Raw genomic sequence first — 22,183 nt, 5'->3', positions numbered from 1 at the left:
CTTTGAAATGTCGCTAACGAATGATGCGGATTCCATGAACACCTGTACGTACAAATATTATTCGAGTGAGACTCAACTATGTTCAAAGGGCGGATCCTCCAGTTTTTTTTATACGTTTCAGAAAAAGTCCTGAATAAAATATCCTGGAAAGCTTGGAGAATAATAACTTTAACAGATATTATCAGTGGCAGGTGCCTATGAAGCAGCACCAAACCGTTCCAGATGGAGGGATATCGCTCACAGGCGAGCTGTGTTTGGAGGCAGCTGTGATCACCATTCCCACTCATGAAAGATGGATTAAGTGATTCAGATTTACATATGTATACATATATCATACCTATGTACATACATAAATACATACATACTTACAATATTCTATCAGCATTTCATATTCATAATTGTTATGCATCCTTAATAAATGCTTATGACAACCCTATTTATTCCTACTTTCCTATATGTAAACCCCTTATCCGCACCCCAATGGTGCATAGGGCACTGCATCATATAATCGCAGTGTTATCTAGATCGTTAACACATGAAGGAAAGGTGATCAGCCTTCCGCTTCAGGTACCAGTCCAGGGTAATATGGAATAAATAATTGAGTGAAAAAATCACTTATATTTATTTGACCCCCCTGGGAATCGAACCCGGGACCTCCAGAACGGTAGCCGAGCGTGCTGACCATTACACTACGGAGGCGGACAATATTAGGTCTAGAGAGGAATAATACAAATGAGAATAATTATTTAAATTTTTATTTTTATTAAATACGTAATTTAAAAAAAAAAAATTTTTCTTCTTTCGGATTGACACGTACTTAACCCTATTATTAAGATGAAGGAAAGGCGATCTGTAGTCAGGGTAATATCAAATAAATATTAAGAGTATTTTTTTTCTTCACTCTCTGGGAAGCAAACCCAGGACCTCTTGTATGGAAGCTAAATGCACTAACCACTAAAGTATGGACACGAACATCCATTCATTTTTACTTTTACACAATCAGTACCGGAAAAGGATGAAGATCCATCAATCTCTTCTTAATATGAAAGTAATAAAATAGTAATTTTAATTTAATTTAGTAGCAAGTGGGTATTCTAATCTACAGGGACAAATAAAAATTCATGTACATCTTTATAGTCGTGTTAATCATATAAATTTACAAGCATACTCAGGTGCAGGTATTGCTAAAATTATACAATTGACACAATCAAATTGTGTCCTAAAAATAATATTAGAACAATGTTTCTAGAACACGTAACATTTCAATTTTACCCGTAAAAGTAAATATCAAAATGTAACAAGGCCACAAGAATATGACAAAAAAGATAATAAAGATTAATCAGATTTGCATATTTATTTTCATTACCATATACATTTAAACAGGTTGAACATAAGTTTGTGTCTTTTCCCTTGTGCGGTTTACCAAATAAATATCTCAACCCTCAAAATCAACACACACACGAGTATGATTCTGTAGTTCGCTTTTGCATAAATGAATATGATTTTAAAAAAATTAACAAAAAATTTCGATCATACATTTAATGGAAAATAAACAAATATTTAGATTTCCGGAATTTTTTTTTTATATACAGATGATACCCGGATAGTAAAAGGTTTGCTAATAAAATACATTCTAATCATAAAATAAGTCCCAAATAATAATTTATTTTCCATGAAATGTAAGAACTAACAATAATAGTGAGATTTTCTTTTGGAAATTGATCGCAATCAATTTACACCGATTATTTAATAACATTCAATATATAATTTTCCTTTTATGTACACCGATTGATAACATTTTACCATGCTAGAAGTACTAGAGTATGAAAGTAAAATAAATAATAAACCTATATAAATAAGATCGGCTCTAAGTTTTTGATTTTGCATAAAATACATTCATTGAGTTACCGTCTTCTAGTTGCGAAGATCTAAATCACACTTATTTTATAATAAAACATCCAGATATTGCGAATTGAGTATATGATTGAACTGAGGCGACATAATAATAGTGCGTTTAACTATTAGTTTGAAATGAATTTGGACTTAATGCATTCAAACAGTTGGCAAATTTCTATCCTTGTTTCGTTTAAATATATATTTTATATAATTATATTACAAGTATCGAAGGAAATTTTCTCGGATATTGAAGATGATAATCCACATAAAAATCATTTAATAACTAATTAGTATTAAATAATAGCAGTTATTGATAAATTGTATGTTTTATCATCGTCATTATCACGGCTGGTTGGATCTCAGAGAAGCATGTTGGAAGGATCTTCCATGTAACTCCTGAATGCCATGAGCCATTGTGCGCCGACTGCCCCATCCACCACACGATGGTCACAGCTCAGAGTGACTGAGATATAGTCACTCTTTTTCCATCTAAAATAGTATAAAATAGTAAATAAGTCTTTAATTAATCAGATAAAATAAGCTTTTACATTTTCCCAGAATCTGCTTCCACATCTTTTCTGAAGTCAGCAAATACATTTCTAAAATGACAACTGATAATATTTAAAAAAAAAATTGTTCTTACCCTTTCTCAGAATCTTTGTCAGGTACTATTCTTTGTTGCGTAGTTCCTACAGCGAGAATGCACGATTGTGGCGGGTTAATAATAGCATTGAATGACGTCACACCTATAATTTTGTGAAATTTTAGTAAACCAACACATGTTTGGAAAATAATAGACAAGTCACAAATTAATGTAATAATATAGACATCAAATTTCTAGCCCAAAGTAAGTCCAACATAACTAACATTTCTATTCCCGCTTACACTTCGAAAACGAGATACATATTTTTACAGTTAAAGAAGATACATTTTTTTATCTGAAAGGGTGAGAATGTGTATTGGGGTTAGAAGATATAAAAAGATAGACTTAAGTGAGGCTAAAAAGTAGCAGACGATAACAATCATAACTTTTTAAAACAAATAAAGTGAAAAACTTTTCTCATATAGAATGAATAAGCACATGACCTCTGTATGATAAAAATTATACTGTAAACATTATTGACAAAAATAATATTACCGTCAAAACTTAAAAATATAAAAATATTTATTTAAAGGGTCTTCATTATTTGTGTATTCAAATAGCATTCAATGCATGATACACCATTCTATAAAATCAGTACTTTTTCAATGCATGCATATCAGAAAAACAAACCATAACATTGAAAAAAAAAACTTACAAAACAGAGTTACACATTTAGAAATATACGGAAACTTGTGATCTTCTTCCAAGAACCAAAACAACATTAAACAGACAGGTATATTTACCGAACATTCCGAGGTTGGAGATGCTGATGGTGCCACCCTGGAACTCAGCGGGCTGTAGTTTGCCATCTCGGGCCTTGAGTGCCAGACTCTTCACCGTCTTGGAAATATCTGACAAGCCGCGACCTTCAGCGCCAAATACTATCGGAGTAATGAGACCCTTGTCTGTTGAAACTGCTATGGAAACGTCCACTGTGTCATACCTGCAAATAAGCGATTTTACTTATTATCATACACTTATTAATATATTATCATCCATCAGAGGGTGCATACGATAATTTTGTACACAATCTGAAGCGTCTTTCTCCCAACACCAGCGTTACACAAAGGAAATATTTTATTGATCGAGTGGTATAACAGCAGGGGGAGACTTTACACTTGAAAGGGATGGTGATCATTTTTGTCTGTTCAGCAATTTGCAAATGCAAGTAGATTACAGGACACCACTTTATCATATTTTTTCTTTTAAAAACATGACAAACAACCTGTAAGCATATAATACGCTTAATTATAATTTGAAATAAGGTAAAAGAGTAATAGTTATTTGCTTTAACCATTAATATTCAACAGATTTTTTAACTAAAATATTCACTTTTATTTTAAGCTATAATATAACATAAACCAAAATGATGAATAGCTTCATACATACGAGACATAATAGTAACTTTAAATATTAAAAAAAAAAGTTATCTTCAACACAGAAGTTATACATTTGGGATTCAATTGAGTTTGGGTTGTAAGAGTGTATGATGTGTGTGACGTATACACAAATAAATGAGTCAATTGAAAATGATTTAACTTCAATTACAAACACATTTGATGCTCAAGGTCACTCAACTGACTGAGTGAAATAATATTTATTATAATATATTTATGTAGTAATTCTAACCAAATCTAAATTTGTGAAATAAAAATACATATGATTTTTTACATTCCCAAAGAAAAAAGTATTTTTTTTTATCTAAAAAAACAAAAATGGTAAAATCAGAGAGTATATTTTAAGTATTGGTAATAATTGCTAATAAATATTACACATATCGCTCACTCCTTTCAAGAAAATCATAAATCAAAAAACTTGATTGAAATTGAAATTGGAATTGAAGAAAAAAAGGAAAAAAATGGTGTAAGAAAACATGGTATAAGAATTACAATTAAAGTAAAAAGGGAAGAAAATCTCACTGTCTAATAAAAGTATCCATCCAAGCGGAGTTGGCAGCGGGAACCTTTTTGGATGCAAGAGCCGTCGCCTTCACGATGAAATCGTTCACTGACAACTTCACTCCTTCCTTCTCCAGCTGTTTGTTGAACTCCGCACGCAGCTTGCTGATTCTGTCAACGTTCACGTCCACCGACAGCTGGTAGTGAGGGATGGACGTCTTGGACTGCAGGAGGCGCTTGGCGATGACTGCCCTCATGTTGGAGAGCGGGATGTCCTGGTACCTCGCCCCCGGGGCGGGGGGTGGTGGCGCCCCCATAGAGGCTCCGGCGGTCGCGGCTCCTGCGAGATCGCTGCTGACTATGGATCCGTAGATTCCGCTGCCAGGACCTAGTATATTTTATATCTAAGTGATCACTTCAAAAAACCTTTTGGTTTCAAGAGTTGATATTTTTAACCTGTTAACTGGGCGGGACGCATAAATACGTCAAACGTTAACACTATTGGGGACGGGCGGGATATATTAATACGTCCTTAAAATATATGTTGCACCCTGGAATGGCCGTGACCTTTATTTTCGAACAACAAAGGTAAATTAGTCATCCATACATGTCTCGACATGAATTATTTTTTACTTGTTTGTAATTTTGTATTTTCCTTTGTAATTTATATATAGATAAATGAAAAAAGACATATTTCATAGTCTTTTCATTTATTTTAAGCATAAATACAATATATGAAATTGTCGTCCACCGGGCGTGACATACTGACATGTCCTAGTGAAAAAGTTGGCGCCCGTTGTATGTTGCGTAGTTAAGAAGTGAACTCCCCGGTTAACAGGTTAATATTGCAATAGATTACGAAGTGATATAAAATTTAATTTGATTGTATCAGAAGTATGTACAGTGTAGGTAGAGGAATCACTTATGCTGGAATTTAGCAAGTTACAAGCATCATGCAAAAGTACAACTAACACAGATTTATTTCTTCATGTTAAGATCCATATTGAGAATCTTAAATAAATGCTAAATTACCGAGCATAAATATTTCCCCCGTGTCACTATTGCATAGCTTTGTAACTTGCTTATCAATTCTTAAAACATATAAGTGATTCCACTCACCCATTGTAATTCCTTCTCTTGCTAATCGAGCTGCAAAGAATTGAAGAAAAAACAAATTGATATATTGCAATGAAAAATGCAACAAAAATGTATAATATAAATAATATTAATTTGTTTTACTTTCTTACTCTAACAATCATTTAATTTTTCCATATACACTTTTTTATAAATGTATATATTTTTTTATTCTTGACTTGATTATCATGGCTGCTAAAAATTGTTTACTTGCGGTGACACTTGAACTTAAGCATGTATAGTATTAACAGGGCATTTATTTTTATTTTTATATTTGACCAGTTTTTTTGTCCATTATATCCGATAAATAGAGGTATCTTACACAGAGGTTTTACTGTAGTGTTATTTTAAAAACATTTTTATCAATGATACTAAAAAAAATTATGAAATTATAAATGGATAGCAGTTGTTATTTACAAGACAGACAGTTGTTATTACCAGACATAAATATGAAGGTAGAGGAAAGACAATTGAGATAGTATGGCCATATAGGACACAGAGAACCCGAGCAAGTTGTAAACCAGTCAATAGAAAAGGATTTTTCTCGAAAGATATCTAAAGGTAGACCAAAAAATTCATGGATGCTGCAAAGAGAAAACATGGTTTGAAGACATGGCCTAGGTGACATTGTCCATGACAGAAGAACCTACAAACTGAGGACGAGGAGAGCTGACCCCAGTAGTCTACAAAGACGATAAGTTGAGATGTAGCCAAGAAGAAGTTGTTATTTACAAGAATTAAAAAGTGGTAAAACATGGATGTTGAATCTTATCAAACTATTTTATCATGTGAATAAAATGCTTATATATTAAGATATATTAAAAATATATTAAAATTAAAACACTTACCTTGCAATCTGAGGTTTTGCGCCTCCGCTAGTCTCCGAGCCATGGGACTCACAAACATCCTGGAGCCGGGGGCGGCACCGGGGGGCGGGGGCGGCGAGGCCGAGTGGGTCATGGTGGGGGCGGCGGCTGCGGGGGGGGCCGCAGGGGGCGGCGGAGGGGCAGAGGGGGGAGCAGCGGGGGCGGAGGGCGCCGCAGACCCCGGGCCCTCAGCTGGGGAAAAATGCCATTTTTATAATGATGTTTTTATCTAGTTTTCTCTTTTTGAAATGCATAAATCATAAGTAACTGCTTAATGTATTTCAGTTTACTGTACATGTATACTCAGTGTTATCTTGATTGTTATAACACACGAAGGAAAGGTGATGAGTCCTCCGCTCCAGGTACCAGTCCAGGGTAATATTGAATGAATATTACAGTGAAAGAATCACTTATATTTATTTGAACCCCCTCCCCCCCTGGGAATTATATCTGAGACCTCAAGAACAGTAGCCGAGCGTGCTGACCATGAAACTATGGAGGTGGACAATTACAATGCGTTCATATGATGCAGTGACCTATGCACCATTGGGTGCGGATAAGGGTTTGAGGAAGTATATGTATACGCATTTAGAAATTATTAATGGGCATTATTAAGCACGATGCAGTTTCAATAATATAAAGGTTTTTATTGCAGAACAGAAGTTTACATGCTTTAGGACCTCACAGTCTTCCGTGGTCAGACATTCGTGTCTTTATGACCCAATGTCTAACCACAAAATGGGTAAAAATAAATTTAAGAAAAATATTCACGTATTAAATTAGGCAAAGCCATAATGATGATGTTAGGGTTTCAAGTGCTAAGAGTATATAAATAATATTCTCCTTAAACTTTATTAGAAATAAACTGCCAAAACATTATCCCTCATAACATTTTTGATCGAACAATAAATTATAAAAAAAATATATGTAACACAAAATTAACAAATTTTTAAAATTATTATATTAATTTTTGTTTCAGTGAAAATTAATCCTTTGCCCGATTTTCCCGTACCTGATAGCTCAAACTAATTTTATGAGGTTGTTGAACGTATGTATTTTCGCAGGGTGTTCTATGTGTATGAACTGTAGTGGACTCTGTCGCCCAATATCTTAATACCATATTGATATTTTTTTTTAACTGCCATTTTCCAAATAGAATCTTCATTAAAACTTATCAAAGGTTAAAACAAAAAATGTGGTTAGTAAATAATGTGAAAGTAAATTACTAACATCCATCACTGACATAGTCCTTGAATGCAGCAACACTGGCCTGATCTTCGACAATAATGCACATCAATTTCCCGATGGGAACCCCCTTTGTTCCGGCAGGAATCAGGATCTTGGCCAAATATCCTTCGGATGGTGTCTCAAAGCCCATGGTAGCTTTGTCAGTCTCAATCTCACACAGAAGATCACCTGCAATGATACAAATAATTATTATTAACGGTGACAATATTAGAGCGGTGCATAAACGGTTGTTTCATTTATTTTTTATGCATTTAAGTATTAATATAGCGCATATAAGAAGCATTAGAGACCAAGTTTAATCTGGTTAAAAAAGTAACATACACAGGTTATTATATCATATACTGTCATATCTTATAGTTAAATCAACATCGGACAATTTTTTTATAATTATTTATATTTCAGTTTTATTTACATTCTTCCATTTACAATTCATGGTATGGTAAAGTACAAATAAGACAGTATCAAATAGTTTTGCAAATAATGCATTACTGTTTCTTTAATATCTCTTAACAGATTCTGGTCAGATAACAAACCATTGAATCCTTCAATTCATTAGAATTCAATAGTTTACGCAAAACACAGATTGACCTTTGCATATTTACATTATCTGTTAGTATTAACCCCTACACAAGTAAGATATTAATGAGAAAATTGAGTATTATTTTTTGACATCTCATCAAAGATGAAGAAGAATATGGAAGTCTGGGCATTTACGGGGCTTACGACCGTAAATGTTCCATATTCTTCTTCATCTTTGATGAGATGTCAAAAAATAATATGAAAATAACTCCTGTAATTGGAGATAATCCAGATTTTGTGAACAAGTATTTGGACACACTCAAAATGTTGTGAGAAAATTGAGCACTACAGAATGAATATTTTACAAATATTAAAAAAAAAAAAAAAAATTCTTCAAAAAATAAATTCTCAACATAAAAAACTTTTCCACGCAAATAATTAGTAAATATTCAACACTTTCCTTATCATTCATCATTCACTTTGTGTAATACCAATTTTATACTATATTTATTCAAATTTGAAATTTATGAAATTTGACTATGTACTATCATTAATGTCATTTATAGTTGTAACCCTGTAAGTAACCGTGAGGGCATATGCTTCCTGGGTGGATATTTCATGGCTCCGTGGTCAGAAAAGCACACACAGCGGTTAAAGAACAAGCTATCAGGCACTACTGGCTAAGAATTGCTTTTTACTGTATTATAATAATAATTAAAATTAGAAAATAAAATCATTCAAACACAATTTCATAAGAAATGCCAGCAAATTTTAAATATACTAAAATCTTTGTTTAACAAAATACACTAATCCTCATTGATTACACAATTTATTTAAAATCTCCACAATGTATAAACAATGAAATCTGTTATTTTACACATTTGCTTGTAGCAAAACGAGGATGTATTTCTAGAAATTATTTCAAAGAAAATAAACAATCTAAAGAGACATCCAGAAAAACGCAAATAGTTTAATGCAGCATGCTGTAATTTCAACAAAATACACTTTATTATTGTATTGTTCGCCTTGGCAAAGTGCCTACATTTTACGTGTAATGTATGGTATTTACAATTTGTAAAAAAAACATGTGAATTCCTCGTGTTTAAAAAAGAAAATAAATGTATAAATGCACATATTAAAGTGATGCATAAAAAAATATATAACAAAATAAACTAACTTTATTAGACAAATAAATAAAAAGCAGTATTTGTAAAAATAGTAAGTTGCCAATATGAAAATATTCTAGCTGGATCTCAGGAAAATGTGGCAACTTAAACTAGTACCTTTAATTTGCATTCCTAATTCCATTATTTTATTTCACAAGTATTATTTTATCTGGTCCGCAAAGTGACGAATCCGGCAGTCCGCCTCCGTAGCGTAATGGTCAGCATGCTCAGCTACCGTACTGAAGGTCCTGGGTTCGATTCTCGGGGAGGAGGCCAAATAAATATAAGTGATTTTTCACTCTAACATTTATTACACTACCCTGGACTAGTACCTGAAGCGGAGGGCTGATCGCCTTTCCTTCATGTGTTCACGATCAAGATAACCCTGCGTTTATATGATGCAATACCCTCCCCATTATCAGGTGGGGATAAGGGTTTGAAGAGATTTGAAAGTGTTATATTATATGTTAAATATGTAGTATTTTTATAAAAACTAAATTTCATTAACTTATTCACAATAATTTGATACATAAACTTAATTCACACAAAATTATGGTTGGTTAGTAAGATATTGTTTCTTAACAGTGAGTCCGCGAATGTACATATATTCTGGACAAGTTTAATAAAAAAACAAAAATACAAATCTGTTTACAGTAATTATTTGAATCGCTTCCTTCTTCTTCCAAGCCGTGTATGTAGGGCACTGAATCATATGTCGCAATGTTATCTTGGTTGTCAATTATGCAAAAGCAAGGTGATTGATCCTGAACTTCAAGTCCAGGGAGATATTAAATAAATATTACAGTGAAAATTCGAGCCTAGGACCTCCAGCATGGTAGGAAGGAAGAAGACAATTATTTAAATCAGAGTGCGTTAATCGTTTCCTACCATCATTTAGTTGGTCCCCCTCTTTCTTCTCCCAGTTGATAATGGTTCCATGTTCCATAGTGGGAGATAGAGCGGGAAGAAAGACTTTGGAGTTGGGCGGAAGGTCGGCATAGTGACGGATCTGAATTCCATTCCAAACACACCACTGACTCTTCTTTTGTAATAGTGACACATCTCTGAAAAATGTCTTGATTAAATAACTTTTCTTCTGCCTCTAACTCTGACTGCCATAAATAATGACAACATAGGTACATCTTTTTTACAAGATTTGGGATCAACACAATCTGCCTGAGTTCTTACTTAGATTCTGATAAGATTCTGGTCATCATAAAAAAGTAGCATACCCATTTTAACTATGATTTTTTTTAAATATTTAAATCTTTTTTTGAAAACGATAAATCTTAAATAGTTGAAAGAAAAAAGCGTACGTATATTTTTCTATGTATGAGGTGAGTCGTCAGCGCTAACAAAAATTATGTAAAAGGTAAATATAAAGTAACATATCGAAAATTGACAACCAAACTGTTATGCAATTTTGCAACTCCGCTAAATTAATATCATTAAACCTTGAATATATTTTGTGAACCTTGAAATTAATAAAAATGGATTGACTTTGACAGCTTGGTGTGTCAAAAATGAGTTTCATAATGATAAATTAAAATTATCACACCTGTGAGTATTTGCCCGCCGCATACATTCGGTATTTATGCATCTCACTACATTTCCTCTAATAGCCCTTTTCAGTCCACTCCGCAGCACCTCGTTTCGCACGGCGATCGTTCGAAGCATCTCTTATACACTAATTTAAATAAGTTATAAAATAAACGACCCTAAACCCAATCAAAATATCCCCCGATCGACCTTCTACACGTCTTGAGGTCGCGTAATCCAAATTGCACAGAAAACGGAATAACTTTCTCGGTTTGAGAACCATTAAACAAATTTTGATCTGACAACTCAATATCTTTGCTTACAGTTTTACCAATCTGACGCAATGTCGCGTTTGGTCGCGTTTATGGCCAGGAGTGCGTTTCAAAATTACAAGTACATAGTATTATTAGTAAACATTGTTTCCTATCCATTACCCGTACTTCAACCAAGCGATCTCAAATTGAGAACACAAATATAAAAAAAAAACTAAAAAAAAATTTTTTTAGAACACAAATATGCACTTGGATAACAAATATGTGGAGTCTTTTTTTATTACAATTTTAAAAAATATTTGTTTTGTGGAAATTTTCGAATTTTTATATGTGGACACATTTCTATTCTCCTCAGTGATAAACCATATTCCATATTCAAATAAATATTTATAGAAAAATACTACAGTAGAATACGTGAGTTTCTTATCAGTGTTTTCGGCTGACATTTTCCTCTATTGGAATTAAAAATGTATTAATCCATACAAAAACTACGTAGCAAGTACATTTTTTTCTGAAAAAAATATTCTGTGTTCGGAATTTTCGAAGAGGATTAATGCGATAGTAATTCTGAAAGAAAAAGGGAGCATAAAACTCGCAAATTATATCAAAACTAGATGCAAACTAAGAAAATATTTCCCTTTTATTGTATATATTTAAGAATTTATATTGATAAATACTATTGATGTAATTACATTGAGAGCAGTTCTTCTATTTTATGAGCCATTTATTAAATATTTTGGTTGCCATCTTAATAACGTTCCTAGTTTTCAGAAAATGTGTTATATCATTTTATTTGTGGTTGCAAGAGCTAACAATTATCGTCATTCAAAGGTTTTTTGAATAATTCAACACTGGCTAGAATACTCAAGAAGGGTAAAAAGCCATGAAAAAGAAAAAGAAGAAGAGATAGAAGTAGGTAGGTTCGTTTGTGTTTTCTGCGATCGATTGCGATTGTTAAATTGGTAGTCGTGAAAATCTATGGTGCCAACTTCCCTTTTCTGACCAAATTCTTTTACTAGCGCCTGTCAAAATGGTGAGGATCGTTTTTCGTTAAAATCTCTTTAATCGTGTATGATTTTCAATAAAAAGTTGTGTATCCCGTGAAAACAAATGTTTTAAAATAAGATTCTGTGGCTCGTTTTCACAAATATAGATTCATCCATCAATATTCGATTCCCGCGACTGACAGTTTACATTCCTTTTATTGTTGTTTTACAGGCTAAACGTACCAAGAAGGTTGGAATCACCGGAAAGTATGGCACCAGATACGGTGCCTCTCTCCGTAAAATGGTGAAGAAGATGGAAATAACCCAACACGCCAAATATACATGTTCCTTCTGTGGAAAGGTATTCAATATAACCTTACAAACCGGATAGTGCTGTTTTTTTACCACTCGTTCTGTGCATTTCGTGTGTTAATTTTACAAATTAATCATAGCATTGTAGGTACTTCTGAAAACGACGGATTTTTAAGTGCCATATGTCAGATCAGTTGTTTTAAAATTATCTGACTATAGTTTTTTAGGACCTATTTGTAGTAATGTGTTCACATCAATTTTAGTTGTTCTTTTATATAAGTATATGTGAAAGAATAATCTTTTTTATAATTAATACTTGTTATGTATCATCAATTTATCATTGTTGAGCGTAAACAACATACAAATTGTTGTTTTTTGTGCAATCAAATCAGTGGCAAAAGCTATCATTTCAGTGTTGTGTTCCAAACGACATCAATTGATTTGGTGATATAATTTATGGTGGTGAAGGAAAAGAAACTAAAATAATCATATGTATGTCATGTTATGAAAAAATTATTGTGTTGTCATAATGCTTACTTTTTATCAAAATCATTTGCATTATTTACTGTCGATTTTGCATTTGAAAATGAATATAGTAAGTGACACAATTCGAATCATCATCATGCTGTTGATTGCCATTTCTGGCGATTTATGAGTTGTGGGCACGCAGGCTTTGCCCCCTGTAATATTTTTATTACATTTGTTTGGAATGAGATTTAGCGATTTAAGCCTTAGCTATCAGCATTACTTTGAATTTTTTTGTCTGAATGATAAAAACAAATATACTATACTACAAGTCGTGCTTCAAAGTTGTTAATTAGTGTTGTTTTTTTGCAGGAAGCCATGAAGCGCGCATGCGTAGGCATCTGGTCGTGCAGGCGCTGCAAGCGTGTAGTAGCGGGAGGAGCTTGGGTGTACGCCACCGTGGCGGCGAGCTCGGTGCGGTCCGCCGTGAGGAGGTTGCGAGACCAGTAAACTCATTTTACCGACTACACATTTTGTTTTAACTTAATACAATAAAATATTTCCACGCACTTCACTATTGTATTTTATTTATCTTAAACCTTAGCTGAAGTATTTGGGTGTTTTAATAAATAACGTGTTAAGACTCGGTGCGGTCCGCCGTGAGGAGGTTGCGAGACCAGTAAACTCATTTTACCGACTACACATTTTGTTTTAACTTAATACAATAAAATATTTCCACGCACTTCACTATTGTATTTTATTTATCTTAAACCTTAGCTGAAGTATTTGGGTGTTTTAATAAATAACGTGTTAAGAACTTACTTTTAACTCCATAGATTTCCATAGTAAGTGTTGCATACCAAATGTGAATGTTTGCTATTGTGCTAATGTTAGAGGATTCAGACATCACGCATGAAATACTCGGTTGAATTCCGGTTGAGTTATTGTAAAGAATAAGTCAAATTTGCTCGCACTATAGAACGAGTGGTGAATGAGAACTGTCACTTCTTCGCCATAAGGTTAAGACAAAAACACATAACTGGACTTATTTTTGTCACTTGGAAGAGGAAAGCTCGACATGTTGGTGGATAAGGTTGCCCCTCCCATATATGAGAAGAGCTCCCATGTATACGCTCCGAATCTATTGCCATTAGCGGTGCATTGGCGAAACACGACTAATGGATAATGAGGGATGCCTTAAACCTGTTAACTGGGCGAGATGCATAAATACGTCAAACGTAAACAATATCGGGTACGGGTAGGACATATGAATACGTCCTTGAAATATATGTTGCGCCCCGGAACGGGCGGGACGTATATTTTTCGAACAATAAAGGTATTAGTCATCCATACATGTCTCGACATGAATTTAAGACACGGAGTGAATCAGTATTCGCGCCCGTTACAAGTTGCGTAATTGGACAGCGGACCGCCCGGTTAACAGGTTAATTATCCTATTTTCTGGTGATTTTAAATAAAAATTAAAGACTGAATACACACACATTAGTTGTTTATTTTACAAAAGAAAACTTTTTAAACGAGACAATTTAAGTATCACATTCCATTTCTCGGTAATCCATCTCCAAAGTAGCGAGATCATATCGGGCATCCTTGAATTCTTCTTCTTCCATGCCCTCACCGATGTACCAGTGTACGAAGGCTCGCTTGGAGAACAACAGGTCAAATTTGTGGTCCAGCGCCTCCCACACGGGACGGATGGCCGTGGTGTTGGCCAGAAGAGTAGCGCTTCGAGAAGCAGCTGTGATATCTGCTCCCGGCGTAGACGATGGAGCGGAGTCGTTAATGGCGATCTTGAAGCCGGTAGGACACCAATCCACAAACTTGATATTGGACTTGAGTTTTACATTGGCGATAGCTACATTTACATCCTTAGGCATAACGTCACCTCGGTAAAGTAAACAGCACCCCATGTACTTTCCGCTACTCGGTTTACACATCACCATCTGACTTTCCGGTTCGAACAGTTGCGATGTGATCTCCGGAACGGTTACACCCTCGTGGTAAGAGGATTCCGGTGGCATTATGGGCGCATGGCCCGTGATGGGGTAGTGGATGCGCGGGTAGGGTACGAGATTGGTCTGAAAGTCAGACAGGTCGGCATTGAGGGTTCCCTCGAATCGTAGTGAGGCGGTTATGGAGGACACCACAGTGCTGATTAGCCGGTTCAGGTTACAATATGTCGGTCTTTCAATGTGCAAGCGCTTCTGACAAATTCCATACATGGCTTCATTATCCAGCATGAAGGAACAGTCAGCGTGGGGCAACAAGCCGTGGGTGGATAGTACAGCGTTGTACGGCTCCACTATTGCACTAGACATCTGAAACAATGGATATGAACATTATCCTGTTCATTTTATTTGCTGTTTAAATATATTGTTGTGATATATTATTAGGTTAAAACCAATATTTTTAGCTTATCCACTTTATTTTTATTTGACCAGCGACCGGGTTTCGTCGTTACCGACATCATCAGACCAGTCTGTAACGACGAAACCCGGTCGCTGGTCAAATAAAAATAAAGTGGAAAAGCTAAAAATATTGGTTTTAATCTAATAATATATTAAAAATGCAATTCGATAATATAAAAATATTATTGTGAGTTTGCATTACCTTTGGTGATGGAAAAATTGATATTTCTAGAGTGCTTTTTTTGGAAAACTCGTCGGATAATTGCTCTAAAAGTCGAGTAGTCAATCCAGATCCAGTACCTCCACCCAATGAATGGAATACTAGGAAACCCTAGAAGCAAACAAAAACTTGTACAATATGCTCGTTATAATCATAATTAAAATGATAGAATATATTACTTGTAGCCCTGAGCATTGGTCAGCTAATTTCCTGATTCGATCCATAGTAGGGGAAACTATCTGTCTGCCGATATTGTTGAATCCCCTAGCAAAGTTGTTGGCCGCATCTTCCTTCCCCGTGATGAGCTGCTCGGGATGATACAGGCTGCCAAACTCACTGTTGCGGATCTCATCTGCAAGAGAAGAAAATAATTAGAATCGGATCGAGTGTCTTTAGATCCAGGTGCATGCTATGTTACTCGCCGACTACGGTGGGTTCCAGATCCACCATGATGGTGCGAGGGACGAGACGCCCGGCCTTGGTCTCCGAGAAGAAGGTCTCCCGGGAGCGACTTGACTGGTCGGCTGTGTGCTGTGTCTGCTCCTGGCATTCCCCTGTGGGATCCACAGAGTGCTCTCTGCAGTACAATTGCCAACATGCACCACCCATCTGCACTCCAGCCTGACCTATGTGGATAGAGATGCATTCCCTCTGGCAAATAGAACAAATTATGCAGTTTGTTGAAAGCGTAAGAAGATTATTAAAATTATTAAGAAGAATTCTTACCATTCTTAATAAAGTAGTATTAAAAATAAACAATAAATTTATAGAATCAGAAATTTGGACCAAATATAAAATTAAAAAATATTGATAAAAAAATTTAATTTGACTTTACATTGCAAATTTTGATAGTAAACTAAAAATTAAATGTACATGTTACATTATTTTTCTAGCATTTTGTTTAAAAAATTTCTAGGGGTTCTAATTTTAATTTCAAATATTAAAATAGATCATTTTCATGAAAGTAGTTGCTTGATCATACATAAAATCGAATATAAACCAATATGCGCTCATTTAATGTTTTTTTTTTAAATTTTCTTTAAGAAGTTCAAAATAAACATTGATGAAAGTACATATTAGGTAATATATCTCAAATAAATACGAAGCCATCTAAATTGATCATAATCCGAGCAGAACGTCTTCTCTAAATTTCTTTAAAACTTGTTAGAATTTGACACTTAACAATAATTTTGGATAATTTATATAGCGCCATTTTCGTAAAATACTACCTCAAGTTTAAGAACACTCTGAGTAGGCTCCTAAAGATTGATAGATATACCAGCAGAGTCTGTATAAGTTATATTAGGGATCTTAAATTTTCCCTTTCTCTGATGCAAATATAGTACATAGTGGTTATCCTGACTTGGCTAACTATCCAATCCGTGTTTTACTGCACCTGCTGTGTCCACTCCTATACCAGACTTTTACCAAAGTCTCACCCAGTTCTTAGTTTGGTCACTCCTGCTACTTTATTCTTCTAGCCCCACACTCAATGGTGCAAGGGCACTACTTCATATGTGTGGCGTTACCTCGATTATTGAAAGGTGTTCAATCCCCCCTATGCTTCAGGTACCAGTCCAGGGTGAAAAATTGCTTTTATTTATTCTGAACCGCCTGGTAATCTAACCCAGGACCTCCAGCTCGGTAGACAAATGCGCTAACCACTGCACTATGGAGGCAAGGTTACTTTATGGCAAGGATTTTTTTTTAAACTAGACTTAAGTTTAATTTATTTTATATATTATTTGTCCTAGATCAAAGACTTTTCATAATATTAAAGGGAATGGAAATATGAAGTTGTTCATAATACAATAAGTTACTAAAACTGACTAACCATCATGCCAATTTTCTACAGGGGTAGGCAATGAGAATAGAATGCCGCACCAATCTGTCTTTGTAAACAATCTTTACCTCTTCCGCCTTTATGCATCTCCTCATACATACCCGCCGATTATTCCGACTCAAGACCTGACCACTTTTAAGTATTTGAAATACTTGATCAAGCCCCAAGTTTTCTTCGGTCGACCTCTGCTTCTATTACCATCCACATTCGCCTCATAAATTTGTTTTACTATTATTTTTTCACACGATCTCAACACACCTTTCTTAATTTTATGGATAATGCTTATCTCAGCCTTGAATTCTTTCATTATACATATAATATTACCATTCGAACATCTATCATACAATATTTTGCTGCGCATTCATCTGAGAGTACGCATTTCAACTGCATTCAGTCTACTTCGTATGTTTAAAATGTAAACCATACAATGGATACCAGAATTTACTGCACGTAGTTGGGGGAAGAATAAGGTTTTATAAAAATATCTCGTTTACTTTTGGAAAAAATTTATTACTAGAAAAAATCTTGAGCAAATATATATGAAACATGTATGTATAAACATTGATTTATGTATTGTTAATATGTGGAGAATTATTCAGGCCGACATATGTATGTGATATATTTGTAACTAATCATTTTGATTTTGATATCTCAGTGTTCATTGGAGTTCATATTACAATGTAAGCACATTCGAACACAATAATACAAAACTATTATTAGAGTTTCAAACAATCATCCTTTAAAATTTTTGTAAAGGCATTTTGTTTGAGTATTAAAAAAATATAACAATATTTCTTATTATTTGAATTAATAGTAAATAAAATCTCTGGCATTAATAGATTTTAAATATGTATACACTTATAAAGAATTATGATATGCATTTTATTTAATATTTTCGACAAACAATAATTGTATTGCTATGTTTAAAAAGAATTTCAATTTAGAATAAGTATGTATATGTATATTATTTACATTGAATGGCAGATTCATTTCAATTTTACGATACAAACTTTTTTAAAGACAAGAGTCTTATTATGATTACATTATATAATATGTTTATACATAATACTTAATATTATAACCAATTTCCTTGTTACAAAAACTCTGTATGTATGGATAATTGCAATATACTGATGAAGGAAGCTTTCAAAAGAAGTTAAGTTTAATTTTAGAGGATTACAATAATACCAATTCCTCAGGATAATAGCTAAAAGTCAATATTGAATGCAAGCAAGCCCAATGTAAGCCGATACATTAAAACATAATTAAAAATATAGTATGTACAGAAATATAACAAAAATGAGTAAAATATTTATAGAATTAATGAAATATGAATTTAAGTAACCATTATCTTTTTTTTATAATTACTATGGAGCGAATAGGCAGTATCCCAATCTTATCACAATATTGCCATGCCTTGTGAAAATTACTCAAACATCACACCTGTCACTTTCTATGTCGCCATTTATTTATCGAGATTATTTTTTGCTGTCAATACTTCTTTGTCAATTAACGTTGTACCATAAATATTATCCTAAAATATCCGGTAAAAATAAAAGTTTTAAATTCAAACCTAATAAGATAATATTTGTAACTTCTATTAACAAAAGATAAAAGACTAGCGGGGCATGTTTGTATAATGGGTTGCATTCAGAATTGTTGCCTGACAAACAAAACTTGACTTGTTTGTATAGAGTGAAGGGCCATCGACAATAAACCGCTCCAAATATTTAATATCAGTTGATAATATCACACATTCTAAAAAATGAATTTTAAAAAGTTTTATTAAAATAAGGGAGTGTAAAATTTAAAAATACAGTGGGTTATGGAATGGTGTACTGTCAAGACATAAAAAAAAACAGATCAGTGGTAATGGAATTATTGAATGGTGAATTATGTTTGAATTGACATTTGATCGTCCAGATTGTACCACATATTACAGAGCTACATACAGTAGAATCTAAACTTTCATTTTATCCAGGTTGTATAAAAAGATCAGCTAAGTTTCAAAATTATACATGATTTAGCAGCATCAGAGAGACAACTAGTTTTACACAAATATCTAATCGAAAATCATTGAAAACAATAATTTTCTATTCATTCTTTCTTTTAACCCTTATCCCGCACCCAATGGTGCAGAGGGCACTCACGCGATAGACCATCAAGAAAATATTGCGGCGATATGATGCAGTGCCATATGTGCAGATAAGGGTTGGTTAGAAGAAGAAAATGGAGGTTCTACAGTAATTTAATCAATTTAATTTCATAACGGTAGTAACTCTTTGCTGAAACAACTTTAAATGAATACATGCAATAAGAAAAGATTTTTATGTTGTATTGTCGATAAAGATCATGGGCGACAAAACTTTCAGGCACCAATGGTGACTCGCCCAAAAGAAAGCAACATACCAGACCTTAATGTCGTGATCTTGGATCCTTTGCCCTCATCTGAGATTCTGGACAAAATAAGTACTTACGAGTAATGTATTGATAAAGAGAATTTAATAGGACCGTTCATGAAGTTAATTTGTAAAATATGTATAAAGTAAAATTGCATTTTCACAAGTACATTTCATGAAAGCGGACTTACGGGAGTCGTGGGATGAGTTTTCATTAGTCCATCAAATGTACATATTTATGCATGTATCTCAACACGTTTACAAATACATTTATACACATTCTTAAATATTTTATAATTAACAAAAAGATTGACTAAAGAAAGTATCATAAATTTTTAATTTATTTTTTAAATTCTACACATTAACAATAAAAACATTTGATCTGTAACTTGTTAAAAAATTCAATGTTAATTAACAATGAAATGCATTTTCCAACAAAAGAACCGCCGACACCTAGAAACGTGTATATACGTATCGTAGTCGTATAGGAGAAAGTGACCAACTAACAAAACGTAAAATGTTCAGGAGGGCCATTTAAGTCACTTTTGCTTGGCTAGAAAATAAACATTAATGCAGTTAGTCATTTTTAACAAGTCAATATATTATACTTCCAAGTTTAAAATAACTTTGGGATTTTTTTCAGAGCAATACTAAGCTAGTAAGATATTAAATAGTCAATGATCACGTTTTTGTAAAAAATGCACTTGGTCACTTTCTCCTGTATGATTACGATATACAGAACTGTAAAATAGTAAAAATCTCAACATTCATACTTCCGTTCAACAGTTAAACAAGTAATTGCAAGTATGTTTGTAAATTAACAAGTAATTTCATGATAAAAAAAAAAAAAATATGTTGTAAAAAATAATTTAAGTTAGCAGTTAGCTTGAAAAACAAAAGTTGTTAATTGAAGGTACCAAACAGTTGGTTTATTATTGAACGTTTGGTTATGTGAACATTGAAAACATATACATATGTAGTGGCCCCGATTTTAATTTTAAGAAATGGACAAAATTACCACTCAGCGGTTCCAGTGTTGAATACAACTGAAATAATAATGGTTTACATAATATTTTCTTAACATATCGCTCACTCCTTTCAAGAACGTAATAAATCAAAAATTGACAATTTTCAGTTGTGCATATTTTCAGAATGCCCAGAAAATGTAATATATCCCAGCAAAAGAGGCATATTTTTAACTTAATATTTACCCGCTACAGGAAAAAAATTGTTTTTTTTTGCATTTTGAAGAAAAGGTATTGTTTGATTATTTTTTTTAAATATATTAAATATTTTTCAAATGGAGAAAAAACCTTCAAGTTTTACCTAAAAATATGTGTTGCACAGTAAAAAGTTCAATAAGTGGCTTGATATTTATTTTTAATACATTGTGATATATTTTTAAAGTTTAATAACGTTCTCCTGAAAAATCAAGTTTTTTGATTTATGACGTTCTTGAAAGGAGTGAGCGATATATATAAAGATATGAATGTATAAACTATGTAGTAATTCCACGATTTACGAACATTTAGCTGTACACACAAAAATAATAAGTTTTTGGAATAAAATTAAAAGAACATTTCTTAGAACTATGACAAGACAGTTATTGGAGAGATAATACTGCACTATTTATGCATGAAACAACTATTATATATTCAATAATTACACATAAATACATGGGTATCTTCGAAGAAATACTATGAGTAGAGCTAATGACTTCATACTGGTTAGTGAAACAAAATGTAGAATTGTTCGTAAAGTGAGGTTTTACTAGACTGTAGATAAAACATAGAAGGAAAACGCCTACTCAATTATTGCCATTGTCATGAAGTACTTTCATGGTTAGTTTTTTATTTGAGTACAAAATATAGGATCAGTCCTAATAAAATAAAACAATCAAAAGCAGATTCTATATCTAATTACATATGTATGTTGAATTATAGATGTCAACGTCAATTTTATAACACAATATTTACACATCTCAATCTTGTACCTAATTTACTATCCATTATTGCAGCATAATGGATGCAAAAACTATCGTTTGGAAGTTTGAATTAAAATCATTACAAGATATTCAATGAATAAAGATATGACAAAGAGATATTATAAGAGCCGGTTATAAAACTGTTGCTGAATGATACGGTAAAATTGATCAGAATATCTCAAAATCAATTTTTCCTTTAAATGTTTTCGTAAAATATTGTAAATAAAAATAACTATCACAGAATTTGTTATACAACTGCAACCGGCTCATATGTATTTTTTTTAAGTGGTTTTTTGATAAAATTCTAAAAGCAAATTAATTATTATAATAATAAATTTTACTATTGGAATGTACATTATAAAAA

At 33.2% G+C, this 22,183-nt stretch overlaps 3 protein-coding genes across 6 annotated transcripts; 1 reads left to right on the top strand and 2 right to left on the bottom strand.

Moving 5' to 3' along the window:
* Positions 1–1,124: 1,124 nt before the first annotated feature.
* On the bottom strand, positions 1,125–11,157 carry muc (dihydrolipoamide S-acetyltransferase muc). Of its 4 annotated transcripts, XM_088268706.1 has the most exons (9): positions 10,929–11,157; positions 10,259–10,434; positions 7,668–7,853; positions 6,420–6,629; positions 5,557–5,586; positions 4,459–4,825; positions 3,283–3,482; positions 2,540–2,642; positions 1,125–2,385 (listed from the first exon to the last, which is right to left on the bottom strand). In XM_088268706.1, the coding sequence occupies exons 1-9, from the start codon at positions 11,045–11,047 to the stop codon at positions 2,256–2,258; spliced, it is 1,521 nt and encodes a 506-aa protein (XP_088124832.1). In that variant the 5' UTR covers positions 11,048–11,157; the 3' UTR covers positions 1,125–2,255. The 4 variants fall into 4 exon arrangements, with proteins under 4 accessions (XP_088124832.1, XP_088124835.1, XP_088124834.1 ...); XM_088268709.1 differs by lacking the exon at positions 2,540–2,642; XM_088268708.1 differs by lacking the exon at positions 5,557–5,586.
* A 1,015-nt stretch (positions 11,158–12,172) lies between these two features.
* On the top strand, positions 12,173–13,518 carry RpL37A (ribosomal protein L37A). The gene is made up of 3 exons (XM_088268712.1): positions 12,173–12,214; positions 12,400–12,528; positions 13,317–13,518. Exons 1-3 carry the CDS (start codon positions 12,212–12,214, stop codon positions 13,452–13,454), a joined length of 270 nt encoding a protein of 89 aa, XP_088124838.1. The 5' UTR covers positions 12,173–12,211; the 3' UTR covers positions 13,455–13,518.
* Positions 13,519–14,437: 919 nt separating this feature from the next.
* On the bottom strand, positions 14,438–16,460 carry LOC148304205 (tubulin alpha chain-like). Its single transcript, XM_088268711.1, has 5 exons — positions 16,320–16,460; positions 16,016–16,244; positions 15,773–15,945; positions 15,576–15,704; positions 14,438–15,283 (listed from the first exon to the last, which is right to left on the bottom strand). Exons 1-5 carry the CDS (start codon positions 16,320–16,322, stop codon positions 14,492–14,494), a joined length of 1,326 nt encoding a protein of 441 aa, XP_088124837.1. The 5' UTR covers positions 16,323–16,460; the 3' UTR covers positions 14,438–14,491.
* Between the last annotated feature and the right edge of the window lie 5,723 nt (positions 16,461–22,183).

Source organism: Brachycentrus maculatus, unplaced genomic scaffold (assembly GCF_059751285.1).
Source record: "Brachycentrus maculatus isolate JH-2025_06_01 unplaced genomic scaffold, ASM5975128v1 h1tg000326l, whole genome shotgun sequence".
Classification (NCBI taxonomy): Eukaryota; Metazoa; Arthropoda; class Insecta; order Trichoptera; family Brachycentridae; genus Brachycentrus; species Brachycentrus maculatus.
This window is presented reverse-complemented; position numbering and strand designations above follow the sequence as displayed.

What these genes read in the sequence shown, in the direction of transcription:
- muc (XM_088268706.1), bottom strand. Translation starts at nt 11,047, where the DNA reads ATGCTTCGAACGATCGCCGTGCGAAACGAGGTGCTGCGGAGTGGACTG. An exon ending in CGGCGGGCAAATACTCACAG is followed by an intron (nt 10,435 to 10,928) that starts GTGTGATAATTT and finishes GACATTTTTCAG; the next exon opens with AGATGTGTCACTATTACAAA. An exon ending in AAGAGAAGGAATTACAATGG is followed by an intron (nt 4,826 to 5,556) that starts GTGAGTGGAATC and finishes AAAATATACTAG; the next exon opens with GTCCTGGCAGCGGAATCTAC.
- RpL37A (XM_088268712.1), top strand. An exon ending in CATGTTCCTTCTGTGGAAAG is followed by an intron (nt 12,529 to 13,316) that starts GTATTCAATATA and finishes GTTTTTTTGCAG; the next exon opens with GAAGCCATGAAGCGCGCATG.
- LOC148304205 (XM_088268711.1), bottom strand. An exon ending in ACCAATGCTCAGGGCTACAA is followed by an intron (nt 15,705 to 15,772) that starts GTAATATATTCT and finishes GTTTGCTTCTAG; the next exon opens with GGTTTCCTAGTATTCCATTC. An exon ending in CAATTTTTCCATCACCAAAG is followed by an intron (nt 15,284 to 15,575) that starts GTAATGCAAACT and finishes CCATTGTTTCAG; the next exon opens with ATGTCTAGTGCAATAGTGGA.